General features: G+C 34.7%; 1 protein-coding gene across 2 annotated transcripts in view; it reads left to right on the plus strand.

Annotated features, from left to right (window-relative positions):
• The window catches only part of TMEM135 (transmembrane protein 135), a 252,596-nt gene that overhangs the window by 166,590 nt on the left and 63,845 nt on the right, over positions 1 to 22,161 (plus strand). For both annotated transcript variants that reach the window (XM_053203763.1, XM_015064047.3), the window contains one exon: positions 1,758 to 1,804. In XM_053203763.1, the coding sequence (XP_053059738.1) occupies positions 1,758 to 1,804 (47 nt within the window). The remainder of the gene's footprint in view (positions 1 to 1,757; positions 1,805 to 22,161) is intronic.

Here is a 22,161-nt window from a genome sequence, read left to right on the forward strand (position 1 = left end):
GAGTTTCATGATCTGGGTCATTGGCTGGCAAATTACAGCCAGTACACAAACTCACTTGAACTTTAATTTTTAATTGGTTTTGGTTAATCAGTAATTGAAAGTTATTCCATACACTTTATGTTATGTTTACAAAAACAGTGATATACACCTTACGTATCATCGATAGGGTATTTTTTAAGGCAACGGAAAAGAGAAAGAGGAAAGGAAGGAGAGAGGACAGAAGATTTTGTGTGTGTTTATTAGAAAGAGATTTTATATATTTTATATAGAGAAGGAGATGTTGTGTGTTTTCTATATAATAATAGAAATATTTGTTTTGTAGTAAATGATACCTATTTTCTTTTGGGTCTTGGGTTTATAGATCTCTAAGCCATTCAGATTATGTTTATAATGCTTATCTTAAGCCAAGGTGGCAAACCTGTCAAGCTTAACTGTAATAGCAAAACTACTATGCTTTTCTTAGTTGACTAGAAATTGTGTTGGAAGTACCAAAACACTATTTTGTCCTATATTCATTTTTGTTGTACTTTGTGGTAAGCCCTTTACAGTTAAAGATTGCTCGTTTGTCATTTATCTGTGATGTGAGGCCATTGACAGTCATGTTTTAGTTTATACTGTTAACACAAGAACACATTTTTACAACTTGTTTTTCAGTGATTTAAAACACCTTACGGAGATCCACTTTGTTGGCATAACTAAGCTTTTGGTCAGCACTTGGATTCTGGATTCTTTCCACATACACCTTATTATGTTGTGTTTGAGAGGAGCTCTTTAAATTTAGATTTATTGTGTTCGGATGCCTGCTTTTAGAGGAATTTTGTTTTACAGCTAGTCTGTATCCCACAAAGGATGATTATAATTTTAGGAGTTTTTCTTATTGATTAGAATTGGCTGACCACTGAAACATTTTTTACATTTGAATACAAATCTGGTCATCTTGGTATAATAGTTAATAAGCTTTATGATTTATTTGCTGACTTCATTATATAAATGAACAAATGTCTTTGTTCTTAAGTTACTTATGCTTCTTCAGGCATTCTTACAGATAATTAAAAAAATTCATCGTTCCTCTTGAACCATGTTACCTTTCTGCCCAGTCTATATACACATATACATGTTGTAATATATATACATATTGTATAATGTGTATAATTTCATTTGTGTTTGTGTGTTAGAACAGACTCATTATTGCCTTAACATGGTTTATTTGAAAGACAGGGAATGTGGTACATGCATGACTAGTTGTGCACATCTTTAAATTGTTTCAGGCACAAGATTTAATAGTGAGAATTTTGCCTTCATAACATACAAATGATGCAATGGCATGGATAGAGCTAGAGAGCATTATGGTAAGCTAAATAAGTCAGTCAGAGAAAGACAAATACCATATAATTTTACTCACATGTGGAATTTAAGAAACAAAACAAAAGAAAAACAACCAAAACAAACGAGTAAAGGAAAACAAGAGAGAGAGGGAGGCAAATCAAGAAACAGACTCTTAACTAGAGAGAACAAACTGATGGTTACCAGAGGGGAGGTCGATGGGGGGGATGGATTAAATAGGTGATGGGGATTACGGAGGGCACTTGTAAGGAGTGATGGGTGTTGTACGGAAGTGTTGAATTGATTGCTATATTGTACACCTGAAACTAATATAACACTGTATGCTAACTATACTGGAATTAAAATTTGAAAAGAAAGACACACAAATGATGTCAGTGGTCTTTTACAAGTAATGTATTTTCTCCTTGTTGTAGGTCCTTTTGTTCTGCATCACAGCTGCCATGTACATGTTCTTTTTCAGGTATGTACTGTTATACCTATTTATTTTAATGGAAAAAAATAGTGGTCCTTTGTGGTTTTTTGAATCAGCCATATAACTAAAGTTGTTCCCTAAATAATCGTTTCTCACAAGTGGCATGAGTTGTATTTTTTTTTTCTTTCCTCTAGAATAGTTAGAGATAAATCACTGCTTCTTAGTGAATAGAGGGAGGGAAAGAAGATTTGTTTTTTTTTTTTTTTTTTTTTTTGACTTTCTACTTATAGGTTCATCTTGGGAAGCTGAATATGTAAATTAATAGTCTCAAATTCTGACAAGTGAATTTTTGTTTTTTCTGGACCTGATTTTAGATATTCTTCACTCTCCTTGTAAAACAGTCAGCATTTTAGATTTAGATGAGAGAAAAGTGATGGTAGAGCTTAATCTAAATTTTCTGTGGGGATAAACTAGCATATTCGTCATAGTCTTTAAAGTATTGCGTTAGTCTGTAATGTCGGAGTTATATTTCTCATTGACACTGAAACTGTGAGGCCTGTGGAGGAGTGTTAGGAGGCTCAAGATTTCAAGGCCAATAAAAAGGATACCATTGCTGTATAGCCATAGCAGTACAGGGATGGGATTTTTCACTGGGAAGAGTCCACTCCTTCATAACCTTTCTGTCAGTGATACCAGTAATTTCCATCAGGGATACCAGTAATTTCCATTTATCTCACTCTTATTACACTAATTTGAAGACACTTTTTCATGATTTTTCTGGATATAGGCAGAATTCAATCACAGCAGGAAGGACCAAACTTTTAAAATTAAAATTTGTATTTGATTAACAAAGGCAGTTACGTGTTTTAATAAGATGTATTTTGTAGATACCTTTAAAGAAGACAATTTAACCATACCAGAATTTTAAAACAATTTTCTTCCAGAACACCCTAATAAATATTTGATAAGCACAATGATATGATTTTAACTTATTTTCACGTTATCAGCTATTTTACATGCATTATAAAGTGATACTGCTGCTGTTACTCTTGTAAAGGGACAGCCAGGCCCATAGAAGGGAAAAAAATGGATCAAATTTCAGGCTGGGGTGGCTTGATTTGCAAAGGATTGGTAATGAGTGCATAGTATTTTTTGTTGGTTATTAGTGACTGAAAAATCATTACAGCTCTCTAGAGGTCTTTGTGAAATTGTTTGAACTGTTAGGGGCGAGGTAGAGGTGTTAAGGACAAAGACTGTATCATTGCATCAATTTTCCAAAACTTCATATTGTATTCAGATTATTAGTAGGACAATATTGCAAAAAGTTCACATGGTTGATCTTTATGTTCATCTAGTCTGAAGATAAAGCATACTGGGGAAAATATAAAAAAGCTGAAAACGTAGAAACCTTTCTTTTGTTGACATCCACAGGAGGAAAGTACAATATCAAGTAAATTTTCCTTTTGTGATAATTCCTAAAAGAACATAGTTAAATGCAACAATCCTTCCCAATATGACACCTAAGGATAGCATATTTGATCATCATTTATCATTTCTTAGTCATTAGTTTTGAGATTTAAAAACAAGTTGTATGTTGAATATAGTGATAATGCCCAAACTTTAGCATGGTCCTAGGAAATTGTGCTTGAAAATTGCTGCCATCAACGTAGTATTTTTGGTGTAGAAAGAAAATCAGCCCTATAAATATGTATTTTGGTGTAGAGCTATGAAACCTTTTCCTGTTTCAGTCACAAAGTCTAGGTTAAAAACAACAATTTAAAATACTTTCCAGAAGGCTCAATACAAGGTTTTAGTGCCAAGATAAACATTTTCCGTTTTCTGAGGAAAGGGGTTGTTTTCTCCTAAAAGAAGCACTATCACCAAATTCCTAGTGTTCTTGGCAGAAGTTAGTTTGAATAACTCAACAAAAGAGGTTTGGCAAATGGCAAAAAAAAAAAAAAACCATTTATAAAGTACTACACTCAAACAAAACACTGCTACATGTTTGGCTGAATTCCGGCATGTGTTTGCAATGAACAAACAATATTGTACATAGGAGTTAGTGAGTCTAATTGCATTAGAATATTCTATTCTTAAAATTCAGGTGTATGGTACGGATATTTGAGGTCACATTTTTCCATTTATTAAAATTTTAATTTTACTTGTGTAAAATTAGATAAATATCAAATGATATTGTTCCTCGGCCCCCATTCATAGTAACTTCCTTTGGAAAAGAGAGGATAAGGGAAACATTTTGTTAGAAATTAATCAACTTGTCTTTTTATCCTAGCCTCTAAATGGGAAAAAGGGAAATAGAAATAGATTTTTTTCTCAATAGAGAGAAAAATGTGCCAGTTTTATTTATTTAGAGAAGGAACTTGAGGAATAGTTCTATAAGTATTTTTCTAAAAATGACATATAGGATGTGATGGTTATTGTATGAATTTACTTAAAAAACAAACCAGTGTTCTTAGTTTTGAAATTATGGCTATTTAAATGTGTAGTGAAAGTATCTTACTTTTGAATAGCTCTTTTGTTTTTTTTTAAGAGGTAGTTTTGGGTTTTTTTTTACACGCATTTTCTCATACATGGCGATCTTGATTTTCAGTCTGTGTACCAGAAATCAATTCTGTTAGGAACTGGGGTACAATATTTTGAAGATGTTTTGAAAGAAGTCTCTCTGTACAACCCTAGTGGGCATTCTTCATAATGATTCTGCCTCCTTTGTTCAATCGTCTTATTATTTTGCATGTTGTCGTAACTTTGCCTCAGAAAAATGCCTATCACTATGAAGCAGAAGTCCTGGTTGAAAACTTGGTAGAATATTTTGTCTCATGTATACCTGTAAAGCACTTTTTTTTTTCAATTTACAAACCTGTATTTGTGAGTAAAGCAACTTGTTATTTTGTTTTTTTTTTTTTTTTTTAAGTCAAGGATTTATTATAGTTGTTGATTCAGGCTTGATTAGGAACTTTCCAATAGTCATGTGGAGAAAAGAAATGAGTTTCTTTTGAATCATTAGCTCTTATTTTTTGTTTTAACTGAAAAGCAAAGGGAAGAATCAACAACAACTCAAAAATCATGCCAAAACTATTACACTTAATCCTGCTCAAAAAAACAATGATGCATGCTACACTTTTAAACAATTTATTTGATTGGTTTTATTTTCAACACTAAATATCTGTGTATGAAGAACACATAGTTTAGAAACATAAAATGATTCAGCTTCACTTTTCTTTAAAGAATTTAATTTAAAATAGTATCATAAAGCATATTTTGACAACTCTGATCACATCCTAGTGAGTACTTAGCTAGAAATTTTTTTCACCTGTCTTTGCGAAGCAACAAATCCAAGAGTTTGTTTAAACGTGTAGATTGAAGGGCTCAGAAGTGTTGTCATAGCAGATAATCTACAGACTGTGTATGACTGATTCACAGTAGACATATCTTAATCTGCTATAAACATTGAAAAGCATTGCATTTTTATTTAGAAACCAACTCAGGGGTGTGTGGGTAGCTCAGTTGATTGAACATCTGACTCTCGGTTTTGGCTCAGGTCATGGTCTCATGGTTTTGTGAATTTGAGCCATCGGGCTCTGCGCTGGTAGTGCAGAGCCTGCTTGGAATTCTCTCTCTCCCCCTCTCTCCCTTCCCCTACCCTGCATGCACTGTCTGTCTCTCTCAAAATAAATAAAATTAAAAAAAAAAAGAAACCAGCACAAATTAAAGTTTATTGTTTTTGTGTTTGAAACGTTATTTAGAAACAGCATTGATGCCTGCCATTTGATGAATTCTAGTCAACTCTCTGTGAAGGTACAAATAATAAACCCTTTCATTAGTCTCAAGATATGGATGTATTTTGTTTTTAGGAAAATGGCATATTTTATTAGCTATCTGCAATTTTTGAGTGAAAGACATTTGTGATTGTTCCTGAAACTATCCTTATGTAAACGTAACCTATTATCTTTGAAGTAACTTTAACAGCGAGTAAAGAGCTTTTGATCTGGGTCTTTCAACCATTATTGATTTTAATAAAAGTCCTTTAAATATCAATTAGGTTCTATTTTTTAAAGTACTGCCCAAAGTACACAAAAATCCATTCTAGGAAATTATGTATTGCATTTGAACTTTACAGTTTGACTGTAGAGTTAGGAGAGTTTGCCCTAAATAATTACGTTTATATATATTAAAAACATTTTTTCAATGTGTATTTAATTTTGAGGTGGGGGGACAGAGAGAGAGGGGGACAGAAGATCTGAATTGGCTCTGCACTGACAGCAGAGAGCCCTATGCGGGGCTTGAACTCACAAACCATGAGATCATGACCTGAGCTGAAACCAAAGTTTCACGCTTAACTGACTGAGCCATCCAGGCACCCCTAGATTTATATTTTGAAGAGATTTCTTCCAGCAAAGCAGAGAGTGAATTGGAGGCTTGGAGGGAGCATAATGACAGGTAATGGTAGGATACTCTTGCAGTTATTCTAGAAAGAAAGGGTGGGTCATGACTGAAGGTTATTGTGGTAATGACATGGTGAAGAGTGGTTGTATCCAAGATATGAGGATTGATGCTTGGATGATGAAGAGTGAAACACTGGAAATTAGCAAATGAGAAACGTGTGGAAATTGAATACAGTTTTTTTTAAATTCTGAGATTGGAGTGTGTTTTAAGATATTTGCATAGAGAAATATGGATACCATTTGGGTATTTGGAGATCAGGAGATAAACAGAGGCTATTCTGGAATGTCACACCAACTAGTTGACTACAGACAAATTAAACAACTTTTGTATACTTAGTTTTTTCTTTATTAAAAAGTGTAAATTATATGGACCTCACTGGTAGGGTTCTGGTGAATAAATTAGACACAGTGTCTTTCAGACTTTTTTGAACATGACCCAAAATAAGAGCTAAATTGTATGTTGTGAATACACACACACACGTAAGTTTTCCAGAACAATACTTAGCCTTACTGCATTGAATACACTTGGATCTTTTTTATTCTAATTTATTTTATTTATTTAAGAAGCTGCATTGAACCATTAATGGGTAACAATAGCAGTGAGAAAACTGCCAAGCTGATACATGTGAGCACCTAGCACCGTGATTATTACTTTAGCAGAAGTAGAGTTCCCAGTCAGCATTATTGTTTTTAAACTATGAAAGAATGTTAGTTAAAATGGAGGATTTCAAGAATGAGGGCATTATTTTTAGTGTTAATACTATAAATATATTCTTTAAGATAAGGGCTAAAAATTGTTTATTTGCTCTAGCAACTTAGTGGGGAGTGGTGAACTGCTGGAGAAGTTTTTCTTGTTGAGTTGGAAGAGTAGATTGTGTTACATGATGTTCACTCTAAATATATATAATTAGATTTGTCAATTTTTTTTTTGAGAAACTTGGGAAATTTTTTTAAATAAATGCAAAAAAAGTGTGAGATGAGGAAGTAGAAATGAGTATAATAAACTCAAGAAGTTTGAGAGGATAAGGCAAGTTGTTACAGGATTAAGGTTTTTCTTTTGGATTCTTTCTTAGTTTATTATTTTTTTAGACAAGAGAGACCAGACCATGGGAAAGTTTCAGTGGTAAAAGAAAGTTATGCAAGCAGGAGAGATTGACAAGTTGAGGAATGAGAAAGAGGAGAGAAATGGCCTAACATGCAGTGCAGAATGTAAACATAGATAGCTAGATTGTTAAACCTGCTTGTCTGGGAGAGAGCATGTTAAATGACTAGGAGGATACTGACATTCTGTTTGGAAGCCTTGAACATAGGGTTTTAAGTGGATGAGGACTGATACATAGGAGAGGTAGTAAATAGAAAAATCTTAGGCCTTTGGCTTCGTAAATTCATTGCCATTCTCCAACGGTAAATTAACTTGTTAATAAAAATTGACATGGGCTTGGGAAACCAGTATTCCTCAGAAGATATATGCAAGTGAATCGAGGTACTTCCATAATAGGTAACTAAACTAGTGAGCTTACCAAAAACGCAAATTCTGCCCTATGCAAAGATAAAATATAGAGATCATTAGGACTGTCGCTTTCCTCAAAGCAAATGGAAAAGGTGAGAAAACATAGGTTCATAAATATTGTAAATCACTTTCTCTGACAATAGAGAGCTTATTTTCAAGCCATATGACTCTGATCTTTGTTTTTGGGGGGAGAAAATTAGTCTGCCCATGTGGTGAATGTACTTCCATCTGTGGGTGGAAGTTGTGGCAAGTCTATTTTCATTTTTTGCCTGTCAGCCACATGATATACGGTGCCCATATAAACAAATATACTGTACTCAAATATTTGATGTCTGATATGTTTATTGTTTTTAGTATCAATCAAAGAGAAATACTGTTTGGAGAAATACTCTCAACTTAAAATGCAAATCCTTACAGACCTAAGGGGACACAGTCACAGTAGAAGTGGTCAGTTGTCTTTGCAATTTTATTTTCAAAAGTAAAAATGGCATTTTTAGGGGATTTTCTAAGTGTAAATATCTTATTTATTTTTACTAATGTCAAAGTTCAAGAGGTGGTGATGTCTACACATTACTGAATCAGTGAAAAGTTTATACCATTAACATACTACTGTCATTCACTGCCAGTTGGCTTGTTCTAGTCCTATAGTGGTTCTGAGGTTCCACTGGATATCGGAGCCTCTTTGTGAATCAAGATGGCAGTTTCGAGTTATAATAAAGGATAAACCATAAATGGGGCACCTGCGTGGCTCATTTGGTTAAGTGTCTGAGTTCGGCTCAGGTCATGATCTCACGGTTCATGAATTAGAGCCCCGCATTGGACTCTGTGCTGACCCTGTGGAGTGTGCTTCGGATTCTCTGTTTCTCTCTCTCTCTCTCTGCCCTACCCCTCATTCTCTCTCAAAAATAAATAAACATTAAAAAGGATAAACCATAAGTATGTTATTTATTTATTTTTTTTTTACTAATAGCCTGATTTACACTTCTGACCTAAAACCCTTTTAACCTCTGTTTAGCATTGTTCAGCTAAATCAAGTTGGCAGTATATAGTTGAATTTATTTTTTAATGAATCTGTAAGATATGATCTAGCTAGAATTTAATAGTAGTAATAGCTGTGTCATGAGCAAAAAGTCTTTTGTTCCATGTTCTACAGTTGTATTTATTTTATTGAGAAAAGAATAATTATTCTTATAAATAATTCTTCTTAAGTTAGGAGAAATGAAAATGTTTTGTTTTGGAAATGATGATAGAAGATTTGAGAAAAGCATTTTTCAATAAACATTTTAGTTTTGAGCAATAAGGAATTCTTCCTGGGTATAAGAATCTGTTCCCTTTACAGAAGTATGAGCAAATCAAATGTGCACAGGTAAGAGAAATAATATGATAGATTTTTAACAATAGTGGCGAATTCTTGAAATAATTTAAATACTTTTTTTTCCCTGATAATGTCAGTAATAGTTTATTAGCGTTGGTGATTATTACTGGATGTGGTTTGGGTAGAAGGGTACTCAGGAAGTGTTTTAATAAATGATACTGAATTTAAAATATCTAATGACTAGAAGTAAAATTTTAGCTTTTCAGAATTTTCATTTACTTAATGAAAAACACAGATGTATTTTTGGAGGTTCTTTGGTATAATAGAAATTGTATAGTCTTTGATGCCACACATTCGAACAGTCCTCTCTTTAGGTTTTGGCTCTAGCACTTACTAATTCTGTAGCTTCAGCAAGTTATTTGTTTGGTTTCGTTTTAAATTTTTTATTCATACAGTTATCCCTATGGCTATGAGAATTTAGAACAGATGCTCCTACAAGAAAATAATTTTTTAAATGATATTTATGTTTCCAAGCCAATCTTTAAAAGTTAACCTATAAATGAATCTATAAAATGTACTTGGAGTATAGTGCCAGTGGTACTATAGAAACAAATAATATTTATGATAATGTATTTTTGGAAAAATGCATTCATTTCCAATGTGGTAGAGCTAAAGCAGAAGGATTGGGACTTATCCAATTCTTGAGCTATTCCACAGAGTCCTCTGTCCCAACAAGAGCTCAGAGCACAGGAGAAGGGAAGTGAAGGGGTAGAAGAACAGAACTGGACCTCTTAGGAAGAGAGTGGTTAAAAACAAGATAAAAGCAGGCTAATCCTGCAAATTTAAGAGCCATGGGATTGGGATTGTGGTTTAACCTGGGGCTTTCCTTTCTCTTGTCTTCCTTTTTCTTTCTTCTTCTCCCATCTGTTTCCTACTTTGATGTCATCTGACTGTAGGGGTGTTGGGGCAGCAGAGTAAGTGAGGCTAGAGAAGAAAGGGTCTTAGAAGTATAGGGTGGATGGGCACTGTGGGGGCTGAGGGTAGGAGGGGGGGAGTGGAGTGAGAAGAAAAGAAGTGTATTGGCCCCAAATTCCCAGAGCAGCAAGATTTGGCTGGGTGGGTCTTTCTGTTGCCAGCCTTACTCTCAACTAGTTGCTGCTAGTCCATCCATTGAAAACTGGATTAAAAAAAAAATCTAACAAGGTTAAAATGGGTAAAGGATGGGATGAGCACCGACCGGCTGATGTATGGAATTGTTGAATCACTATATTGTACACGTGAAACTAATGTAACACTGTATGTTAACTAACAACTTAAAATACAAACTTAATGAAAGAAGAATGGAGCCAATCAGGGTATCCTTTTCCCTCCCAAGTTCCAAATCTCTCTAGGCATCATACTGCATCATATTATATATGAAATAAAGCCACAAGTGATTCCTGAAAGTGTCTGCAACATTTTTTTGTCATTTTTCATAATCCAACAGCTGCCATGCATTTGATCTTGTTTTCATACAGTTGACTCTGTTTTACCTCTTGCCTGTAAGGGTGGGAACGTTGGAGAAGAGGAGGAATAAGAAAAAGAAAACAATTGCTAGAAGCAGTAGGGTAAGAGGAGGCCTAAGTAATGTTGGCCAGAGTAGCCATATGTATTTAAAGGATTTACATTCATTTTTGTATATCTTCAGTGTAGTTAAAAGGCAATATTTTTCCAGAATTTGCTGGTATGTCATCCTCTTGGTAGATTAAAAAGCTAGTGCTATAGTCTGAATGTTTGTGTTCCCCTGCAATTCGTATGTTGATATGTCAGGGTAATGGTATTAGATGGTGGGGCCTTTGGAGGTGATTAGATCATGAGGGCAGAGTCCTCATGAATGGAATGATTGATTGCCCTTATAAAAGAGGCTCAAGAGAGCTCTGTGCCCCTTCTGCCATGTGAGGTTACAGTGAGAGAAGCGTGCTACCAGTGAATAAGTGGGCATTGTTGGCTGGCACCTTGGTTTTGGACTTGCCAGCCTCTGAAGCTGTGAGAACTAGATTAGTGTTATTTATAAGCCACCCAGTGTCTAGTGTTTTGTTATAATGGCTTGAACTGACTAAAACAACTGGGAAGGGCTTTTCAACCTTCTGATTTAGTGCATTAATATTTCAGGTGTCTATTGAAAAAATTGGCCTGCAGACCTGCTTGCTACCCCAAGGTGGAGGCTAGCTAATATCTCCATGTAAGCTTTCTTTCTCTTAAAGGAAAGTCTTTTAATAGGGGTTTTCTATATATTTTTAAATTTTGAAAAATTTAAATCCAATTTAGTTAACATATAGAGTAATAATTTCAGGAGTAGAATTTAGTGATATATCACTTACGTGTAACACCCAGTGCTCATCTCAACAAGTGCCCTCCTTAATGCCTATCATTAATAGGGGTCTTTAAAAGGAAGTATGAAATTATAAAATTCTTTGAATTGAATTTATTATTCATTTTTAACCCAAATGCCACGTTATGGCTAAATATTATTAGACGATTTATTGTATTAGCTGAAACCAGGGATTCCAGCTATACAAACTTACACAGCTATACACACCATAGTCATAATTGTAACTTACTCCATCCCCTTTGGGCTTGACATATAAATATCGTGTTTTTGAAAATATGAGATTAAAGTTATTTGGAATTGAATATAATTTATAAGTGATAAATATAGAAGCTTGAAGCTATTTAGGTGTGAAAAGATGATGAAGAAATACTTGCAGATTCTTTTAAGAATTACCTTTTGGCTTTATTTGGTTCGGTTATGATATAATACCTAGAGAGATTTTTAAATTTGGGAATTATGGTGAGCTTAGGAGAATGATAAAACTTACTCTGCAATGAGATCAGATGCCTTGTGAATTAGAAAAATAACCAGAATTTTGTAGAACACATTAAAGGGCAAATAGCCTCAAATTAAGATTATATTGATTTTTTTTTTTTGGTAATATATATATTTTTTTCTTTGTTTTTTTCCTCATGGTAGGAAAATACCACTAAACAAAATCTTTTGGAAAAAGATTACCACCTTATGTATATCCTTACTGGCCATTTGCCACATCGTTCTTTCCTGGCTACCTGCCTTCCTTCTCTCGTCTTCCTTTTTCCCTTCTTTCCTTCCTCCTTTTCTTCCTCCCTCCTTCACTTGTTTCCCCTCTCCTTCCATATACATATTTTCATGTTCTTCCTCTCGTTTCTCAAATGAGATCATATCATGTAGGTTGTATGATGAAATGCCTTTTCTTGGCGTATCTGCATTAGAAAAGACTAAGATCTTTCTGTGATTAGTCTAAGCAGAGAGTCTTCTCTTTAATTACACCACCTGTACTCACACCCACTCACACAGGCATATGTGACCAATTATTAGAAGTGGGAGAAAGGATTCTGATACCAGTCTTCGATTCTTTACCAAGAAAACTGGTGATAACTCTTAATAATGTGAACAGGACTGAAATAATGATTCCATCAAGTTCTGGGAATCCTTCTTTGTGTGCTCTTTCTTGTTTAAGGAGAATTATTATTAATCACAGAAAGTTCTTAGACTTTGCATCAGCAAAGTTAACTGCATATTTTATCGGTTATGAGGAATGCTATAATTCACTATGATTTTTTCAAGCCTGACTGTATGTTTCTATTATTTTCTACTGCATGAGTTTTCTTAGAGGTAATTAAAGGACACCATAGTGTAGTAGCATTGTTATATAGGGTACACTGTGAAGCCAGGCTGCATATGTTCAAATCCTTACTTCATCTAATTTGTTTTCAGATCGCGGCTAAGTTACTTAGCCACTCTGTGCCTTAGGTTTCTCATCCTGAAGTGGGAATAATAATAGTACTTACCTCATGGGATTACTGTAAGAATTAAGTAATTATTAAGAATTACTTAATTATTAAGTAAGAATTAAGAATTATTGTACACACTCAATAAATGTTTGCTATTTTTATTAGTTAAATCTGAGCTATAACGGTCACATATGGTATGAATCCACTTAGGTGATATGTCCAGAACAGGCAAATCCATAGAGATAGAAAGTAGATTTGTGTTGCCTATGACAAGGGGGCTTGAAGGGAATGAGGAAAGACTACAAATGAGTGTTTTTTTTAATGGTGATGAAAATGTTCTGAACGTAATTATGATGATGGCTATACAAATCTGTGACTGTAAAAACCACTGAATGATATACTTCAAATAGGGAGTTGTATATTACATAAATCATAGCAGTTATTAAAAAATCTGATCTAGAAACAGATCTTTGTTGCACAGTGGCATGGTGTTTCTTGTGTTATCAACATTAAATATCCCTGATGCTGCATCTCAGGGATGTTGCTTGGTTTTGTGGGTACGTAGACATGCACTGAAAGAGCACATTGGGAGACTTACCTTTTTCTCAGGTGTATTTGAAGGAGCGTTCCCTTGGAGATTGACAGAATGAAGAATATGCACGTGCACTGCTAGGCTTGTCAGCTCTCTTTCCAGAGTTGTCAGAACTGCACTTTAGAATATGCATGCTCTTAGTTGTGAGACACTACACTTTGGAGTTACAGGGGAAACAAGAGAGGAAGCGACAGTAGAAGTCACAAGTGTATATAGATTGTTAACATAACATTGTGCTGAAATTTGTTTTTTTTTTTTTTTATATTTCTGAGTTAGGATGTTAACTTTTTTACTTAAAAGTTTTATAGGCCTTCCAATGAAGACTAATTTCAGAAATAGATGCAGATATGGCACAACATCAAAAGTACTTATTAATTGGAAGAAAATAAGATGAAGGATGAAATAAACTTATTTTTATGAAACAGGCTTTTATTTATTTTTTAAAAAAATCTTTTTAACGTTTATTTATTTTTGAGAGACAGAGATAGGGCATGAGCAGGGGAGTAGCAGAGAGAGAAGGAGACACAGAATCTGAAGCAGGCTCCAGACTCTGAACTGTAAGCACAGAGCCCTATGTGGGGCCTGAACTCACAGACCACGAGATCAAGACCTGAACTGAAGTCGGACGCTTAACCGACTGAGCCACCCAGGCGCCCCTGAAACAGGCTTTTAATGAATATGTTCTCAAATATAAGTCTGATACATTCGTCTCAAAATGAAAAGCCATGGATTGCCATCTAAAGACCAAGCATGAGGATGTTCTTTAAATACCTAGGAAGTTCATTGCTAATACATTCCAATGTAGTTTGAATGAAAATTAAATTTACAGTCTTTGGAATTTAAATTATTAGTTAATAACCTGATTATATTTTGAATATGTATTTCATAGGTTACATTTGATTATACATATATTGATATTGACTATATTTTGAAGAATTTTGCTGTAGTTTCTGTTTATTTGGGGGGGAGATGTTTCAAAATCACTGTCCTTGCCATAGAAAATTATTGACTTGAATAGAGAGGCATAGAAGGAAATTATATTAATATTTATATCATATAGAATATTATTTTTCTTTCATGGTCTATTCTAGACATTTTCTAAAAAGTCACAACAAAAATGAGGAGTATTTGGATTTATTCTAATCTCTATCCTTAAAACTTCAAATAAAATATTCACTTATGAAAGCTTATTTTTCATGCTGCACAGGTTTAATGACAGGGCTTACTGGGAGAGGAAGTACATTGCCTACAGCTGCCCTGAGCTGAAATTCAGTTAAAAGAGTATTTTTCCACCATTATCAGTTTTCAGCACAGATTCTGTCTCTAATGTGTGACTGAGTCACTGAACCAGGAAGGTGTTTACCTGCAAGGTGAGCTGGTCGAAATGGGAGAAGCTTTTAAGTTCTAAAATTTCAGCCATAGTCTTCCCTCAAGGAAGAAAAAAGTGGGTCTCCTCCCTTTTTTATATTCTGTTGTCAATCACAAAGCCTCTTTGTACTGGATGGTGATTGAGTGCTGGCTGTTTATCATGTTCCTGTCATCCTAAAATGCAAAATAAAAAGAGGAGGAGAATGTAACTTTGGGTTCTCAGGCCTTAGAGAAGAAGTTGGTTGTGGCAGCCCAGGACCTCTGAATCCAAGCTACCTTGGATTGCTTTCTGAAGTGATTGTTAAAAAAAATGGAGTATGTAATTCTTAGGATTTGAGCCCCTTAGGCACAGTCAGAACAAGAGTGATATTCAGAATCAGATAATAGAAAGCAGTTGAGCTTATCAGATTTAATTTCTTCTATCAAAGAAACCTCAAGCTCTGATAATAGAAGCACAATTGCCATTTTAACTTCTGTTTCTTGCTTGAGTGTTAAAAAGATGCTCTTGCAACTGGATAATTCCTGATTCTAATATTTTGGACAAACCCTTCTGGCAGGGTGTCATTTTAAGATATCTTCAGGGACTCTTAATGAAAGGTGAAACTCCTCTTGCTTTTTAAAATCACCAGCAACTTCTGGTATGAAACATGTTGAGGTTTTTATTACAGCAAGTCAACCTTGTTGAAATTACGTGAGTCCTAAGACTTTTATGATCATCAAAGTTTTTGGTCACTTTACTAAAGTTATTGACTCTTTCTTTTGGATTTTAGCTCATATCTCTTATAATTTTCTATTACATTCTAATGATAGGAAGAACTGTGTGAATGAATGAGTTGAACTGATAGGGCTTTCACCTTAAAAGAATATAGGCCTAGTGAATTAGAGCTCATTTAAATTATTTTTTAGAAAAGCAGAAATAAAATAGTTCTAATAAGGATGATAAAGAAAGGTTTTGTTGTTAAATGAGGTATTCCTTTTTATTGATTCCAAAATATACAGTTACTCATGTTCAAGAGGTGTAAATTGAACTGTTGCAAATTCAGATATCTTACGTAAAAGCTATTAGGGAATTCTCAAACTTTAATGTGCCTACAGATCACTTGAGGATTTTCTTAAAATGCAGATGATGATTTATTAAAATGCAGTTGGTCTGGAATGGCATCTTAGCTCCTGCATTTCCAGCAAGCTCCCAGGTGATACCAGTGTTGCTGGCCCTGTGATCGCATTCTGAGCAGCAAATCTGTAAGTCACCTCAAGAAATAAATTATAAGATTAAAATAAAATAAAATAAAAATCCAGAGACTTTAATCTCATTGCCACTCTTGGCAACGTATTGTAATAGTTGACAACATACAGAATCAGGACATTGCCCCCAAATATCCTAAACATCTGTAACAAGAGGAAAACTAAGTCCTCTTAGTTGAGACAGAAAACAGCTATTCATATACTCACTTTACATGCTTAGAGATTGTTAGGCTTCCTTTTCTCTCTCTTACATTCTTCTCAACATCAACTTCTTTTAGCATTTAATATGTATTTTACTTTAATTTATTATCCCAGTTTTAGCTGCAAATTATGTATCTAGCGTAGCCACGTAAGAAACAATTTGGCCAGGCCAGCTCTGTGTCACACTGCAGGTCTCTGGGTCAATTAGGGCAGTTCTGTTCCTCATGTGTGTTCATTCTGATGCCCAAGCTGAGGGGACAAAAGTTATGCAAGGAAAGCTGTCCTCATGGCAGTGGTATGAGATTTGTTTTCCCTAACTCCGTCTCTGAAATATTTGTGTGTGTGTATTGTATTAGCACACACAAATACCCGCTCATTTATCAAGGCGTTTTCTTTGAGTATGAGTTCTCTAGCTGGGGTTTTGAGGTGTTTTCATTGTATAAACCATACTTGTAAGGTATTGTTGTTCCAAAACATTCAACTCTGTTTCCATGGAAAAAAAAATTTAGTCCTTTTTGGTGTATGTAATATATAGGTCAGTTCCATAATTACATTAGTGAATATAAATGACATTAACACATTTGGGGACAAACACAACTGATTGTTGACAGACATATAACTCAACTAGTATGGACAGATGTGTATGTGGTCATATTTGAGAGTGGTGTTTTTATCTCTGAGCAATCAATGTGACCATTAGAATGTTATACAGAGAGAAAAGAGAGAAGCTAAAATAAATTTGTCTTATTAAATGTAGTCTCCTAAATGGAGATTAGGTAATTTTTATAGTAAGGAGCACATTTAAAACATATTTACCAACTTCTGACTCTACACCTTTTATCTCTGCAGTATCACCATCACTGGCTTCTTTTTCATTCTTTGAAGATTTCTTCTATGCCTTTTAAAGCCCTCAAAATTGGCTCTTACCTTTTGTTTTTTTTTTTTTTTCCTTCCTTTTTTGGAAGGGAGGGAGCTTATTATTTATCCTAGTAGAACCAGACTTCGGTAATACTTTTATTCTAGGAATCAGTTTATGTATTTGAAATAGATCTTGATGCTTATTTATTCTAGCCTAAAAATAACTGAGGTTCAGAAATTCATGGGCTATATTATTTTAAGGTCGTTTAATATGTTGCACAATTCTGTAAACAAAAGTATTTTCCTTAAAGTGAATAATACCAATACTTAATGTTTCAGAGGATCATACATTTTTAGAGTAGGGAGCAAATTAGAGATTATGTTATATAGCATTATCCCTTTCCTGGTGAGAAATGGAATCTCTGAGGATTTTTGTGACTTGTCTTAGCTCAGTTAGCAGTTAGGGCAGAGGCAGAAGTAGAATTTTGAATAATTTGCATTAAATACCGTAGAATAATTTACGGTATTTAATGCAAATTATTCAAAATTCTACTTCTGCCTCTGCCCTAACTGCTGAGCTTGAATATTTAGAAATTTATGTGAGGAACTTGGCAAAAGATTCAGCTCTTTTTGTACTCTTAAATGTACAATATAATGGAAAGTCTTTTTGAGAGGAAAGATGAAATAAAACAGACCTAGAAATTAAGGAAGATAGATGTTTGGTCAAAATTTTCTTCAGACATATTTTGGATTTTGTGTTTGAAATAGTTTTAACTATAATAGAAATAGTGTCTCATGAAATTATTCGTCTTTATATTTGAAATAATATTTCTGATTATTGCCATTAGAAATCTTTGGAGGGGCGCCTGGGTGGCTTAGTCGGTTAAGCGTCCAGCTTCAGCTCAGGTCATGATCTCATTGCTTGTGAGTTCGAGCCTGGCATCAGCCTCTATACTGACTGACAGCTCAGAGCCTGGAGCCTGCTTCTAATTCTGTGTCTCCCTCTCTTTCTGCGCCTCTCCCACTCATGCTCTGTCTCTTTCTCTCAAAAATAAATAAACATTAAAATTTTTTTTAAAAAAGTGAAATCTTTGGAATTCCTTGCCTATGACTAGATTTTAAACCAGAAAGGAGAAAAGTTCCTTTGTAGTCATATTGCTGTGCTCTCTGTCTCTGTGTCTCAGTGTCTCTCTTTCCCTCTCTTCCTACCTGTCTTCTTCTTCACCACCCTGTTTCTTTTTTAATATTTTTGTTTTTTGTTTTCTGGTTTGTGTTTTTTTTTTTTTTTGCTTTCATATATATTGTCAAGGAAATAACTGGAATTGCTTTATGAACTTACCATTAAATATCCATTAGGTCATTTTAAATGTGCCAAATATGTCAATGAATAGCATTTTAGAATGGAATTAAATTTGTGTTACCCTTTCCTTATGCATTATTATTAATTGCTTAAGAGGAAGAAACTATACATTAGCATATATTTATAATCATCACTAAAATTTTATCATGTATTGATTGTTTTTATGAAATGTAAATAAATATGCATTAAACATTTATTTGAACAGCAGTTTTTGCATGTTAAAGATTTCACTTGTTTTAATTTCCACAATGTAGTTCCAGCCTTAAGGCCAGTTCATATAGTCAATTGTCATTTAAATTTAATCTTATAAATGTAAGATATTTTAATATATTAATATAGGACATCAGAAACATATTAAACTTTATTCTGTGTTTATTCCCTTTGAGGACATTATTTTATTGCTACTATTAAAGTTTATTTTGCTAAAAAATAAATGACTAGATTTCCACAGAAGTTTATAAAACAATTGTTATTTTTTAAAGCTCTTGTACTACTTGAAATTTCATAAGATGAGTCTGAAACTATGTTGTAGAATACAGGTTTTACATTCTTGGTTTTCAGATCAAGTTGACTATAGTAATAATAAACTACAACTGAAATATGAAACTTTGACATAGAGCAGAAACTGGAATGTTACTAACAGCTGTTGTCATAAAAGAGATTGACTAGAATTTTATTGTGTGTCTAACACATCTCACAACTCTCCTTTTTTAGCTTACTGAATTTAGTTCTAATTCTGTTCAGCTTTCATTTCTCTTTTAGAGCCAAATATTGTTTCCTCTTGTCCCATAACTGAATTAAATGGATATTAGGCTGATCACATCCACCTTGTATAATGTTCTGTCATGTCTAAAAGTATTCTTTCCGAGGGGTGCCTGGGTGGCTCAGTTGGTTGAGCGTCTGACTCTTGATATCAGCTCAGGTCATGATCTCTCAGTCGTGAGAACAAGCCCCATGTTGGGCTCCACGCTGAGCATGGAGATTAGGATTTTCTCTCTGCCTCTCTTTCTGTCCCTCCCCCACCTTGTGCTCTCCCTCTCAAAATAAATAATAAACTTAAACAAATAAATAAAAGTATTCTTTCCAAATCATAATTACTCTGGGTTTAACTTTTTATGGGTGAATGACATCTAGATCTGCTCCAGATCTTGACCTCGTGCCCTGTTTCTAACCCTGCAAGTCTAACTAGGTTACCTCTCTTGGCTATTGAATTTTTTGTTTAAATTCAACATATCTCTTAAAGCATCATTCCCCCCCCCCTTTTTTTCCCCTGCCAGTTATGTCTACCATATAAGTGGTCATGTACAAGGTGGGAGTCACTATATACGCCACACTTGGGGCACCGTATGCCTTATTCCAGTGCCCAATTTTAGTTGGAGTGTGACTAATGTACCCTAAGCACATATTCACCCATACTTGAAACACTTTTCTATAGGAAATAGTGCAGAAAGTCTGATTTCTGGGTATGCAATATAAGTAGAAGAAGTTTTAAATTCTTATGGTAAAAATTAATATCACACCAATGAAAGAGACAAATAGCATGAATCTGAGGAACAGATATTGAAGTTTTATCAACTTGAAGGAGTCATGTATTACTATGTAAATAGCATATAAAGTGCACATGATTCAAAAAACCCACCATAGTAGTCAGTGTCTCCCAGAGCTTCAGAGCCAGTGTGTCCCTCTTTTGCAGTTGGAGAGGGCTGTGGATATTGAGGCTTTGATGAAAAATGAAATTATTATAGCTAGCTAATATTTGTTGAATGCTTATTATGTGCCAGGCATTGTGCTAAGTGTTTTATAAATAGTATTGGGTTAATCCTTACTACTACTACACAGTAATGTAGGTACTGATATTTTCTCTGTTTTACATGTGAGAAGACTGAGGCTTTGAGAGGTTAAGTAACTTGCCAAGGATTTGTAACTAGAGATAAACAAGGGATTGGATTTGCATTTGGGTCTCTCTAATCTCAGAGTTTATTCTCCTTAATTCTCACTCTATCTGACTACACCAGAACTTCCCAGTCTCTTCCACATCATGTTGTACACAGAAAACATGTGTGTTTTTACACATGTTTTCCCCACATGGTGGGGAAAGTGGCTAAGGCTGCTTACAACTGGAGGCAACTGACCTGTAGGTTATGGATACTATAGAGGTCTCAAGACCCCTTATCCCCCCACCAAGTCAAGTCAAAGTAAAGAAGGATTTAGTACCTAGTCATCCTCTTCAGTCTTTTGTGGCAGGCACATCCTTGGGAAGCTCTGTGCTACACTACATTGTCTCTGTAGAAAATAGGAGATGAGAAGTAAATGCTTTTTTTTCTTAAGTTCACAATGCCTCCAGCTCGACTTATCATTACGGGCCTGGTGGTGGAATTTGGATTGGTGGTGTGTTCTCAGATCTGTTCTACAACTCTCTCTCTCTCTCTCTCTCTCTCTCTCTCTCTCTCTCTCTTTCTCTCTCTGTCTTTTCCCCCTATTTCTGTAATAATAACATATATAATTGATGGTTGAGTTTTGTTCATTCAGGAAACATTTGAGTATTTCTCTGTGCAGTGCTTTGGTAGTTAAAAAGATTCACATTCTCCCTTCAAATTCATAGATTAAAATTCTAACCTCAAGGTGATGGTTTAGAAGGAGGGGCCTTTGGGAGGTGATTAGGCTATGCAGGTAGAACCCTTATGAATGGGAAAAGTGTCCTTACAAAAGAGGCCCAAGAGAGATACTTTGTTCCTTTTGCCATGTGAAGACACTGCAAGAAAGTGTCATCCATGAGCCAGGAAACAGGTCCTCACCATGCACTGAATTTGCAGTTGCCTTGATCTTGGACTCTAGAACTGTAAGCAGTACATTTCTATTATTTATGAGCTACACAGTCTATGGCATTTTGTTAAAATAGCTCAAATGGGCTAAGATATTTGTGCATAAATTACTTTAATACGACATGTGCAGTATCGTAGCAGTGGCATGAACAAAGTGCAACAAACAGGAAGGGTACTGTGATTGGTTTTAATTAGTGAACATAGTGAACGTTTCACTAACAAATAGCCTCTTATCTAAGCTTTGAAAGATTAGTAGAAGTTAAACACAAGAGGTTGGTGATGAGGGCAGTGATGCAGATAGAGTTGATAGTATTAGATGCTTAGAACAATGTTTACATGTTAAAAAGAAAGGGAGGAACGAGATGAGGAAAAGAACCCTTTTTTGCCCCATTGTTTCTTCCAGTCACTACCTTATTTCTTTCTTCCTTTTATAGCCAAATTTCTCAAATCTTTTGCCCACACTTGCTGTTAGCTTTTCTTTTGTGCCACTGTAATCTGATTTCCATGTATTATGCCTGAGGTTGATCTCACTGAGATAATCAAAGACAGCCCGTAACTAAATCTGATGGACACTTTTATGTTCTTATTGGGTCTCTCAGCTGGTTATGACATTATTTCCCATGTCTCATCCCTTAAAATCTCTCCTTAGTTTCCCTGAAGTCACACTTTTCCTCTCTTGTCTCGTCATTCCTCTTCATTCTTCTCCTTACTTGTACCATCCCCTAAGTGTTCTTATGTTCGGTATTCTTTTCCAGGACCTCAGCTTTTCTTACTCTTCATACATCCTGTGGATAATCCTACAGATTTCTCTGGGTTCAGTTACCATCTATATACTGATGACCCCCTAATCCATATCTGTGTCTCAGA

This window comes from Acinonyx jubatus, chromosome D1 (assembly GCF_027475565.1).
Source record: "Acinonyx jubatus isolate Ajub_Pintada_27869175 chromosome D1, VMU_Ajub_asm_v1.0, whole genome shotgun sequence".
Classification (NCBI taxonomy): domain Eukaryota; kingdom Metazoa; phylum Chordata; class Mammalia; order Carnivora; family Felidae; genus Acinonyx; species Acinonyx jubatus.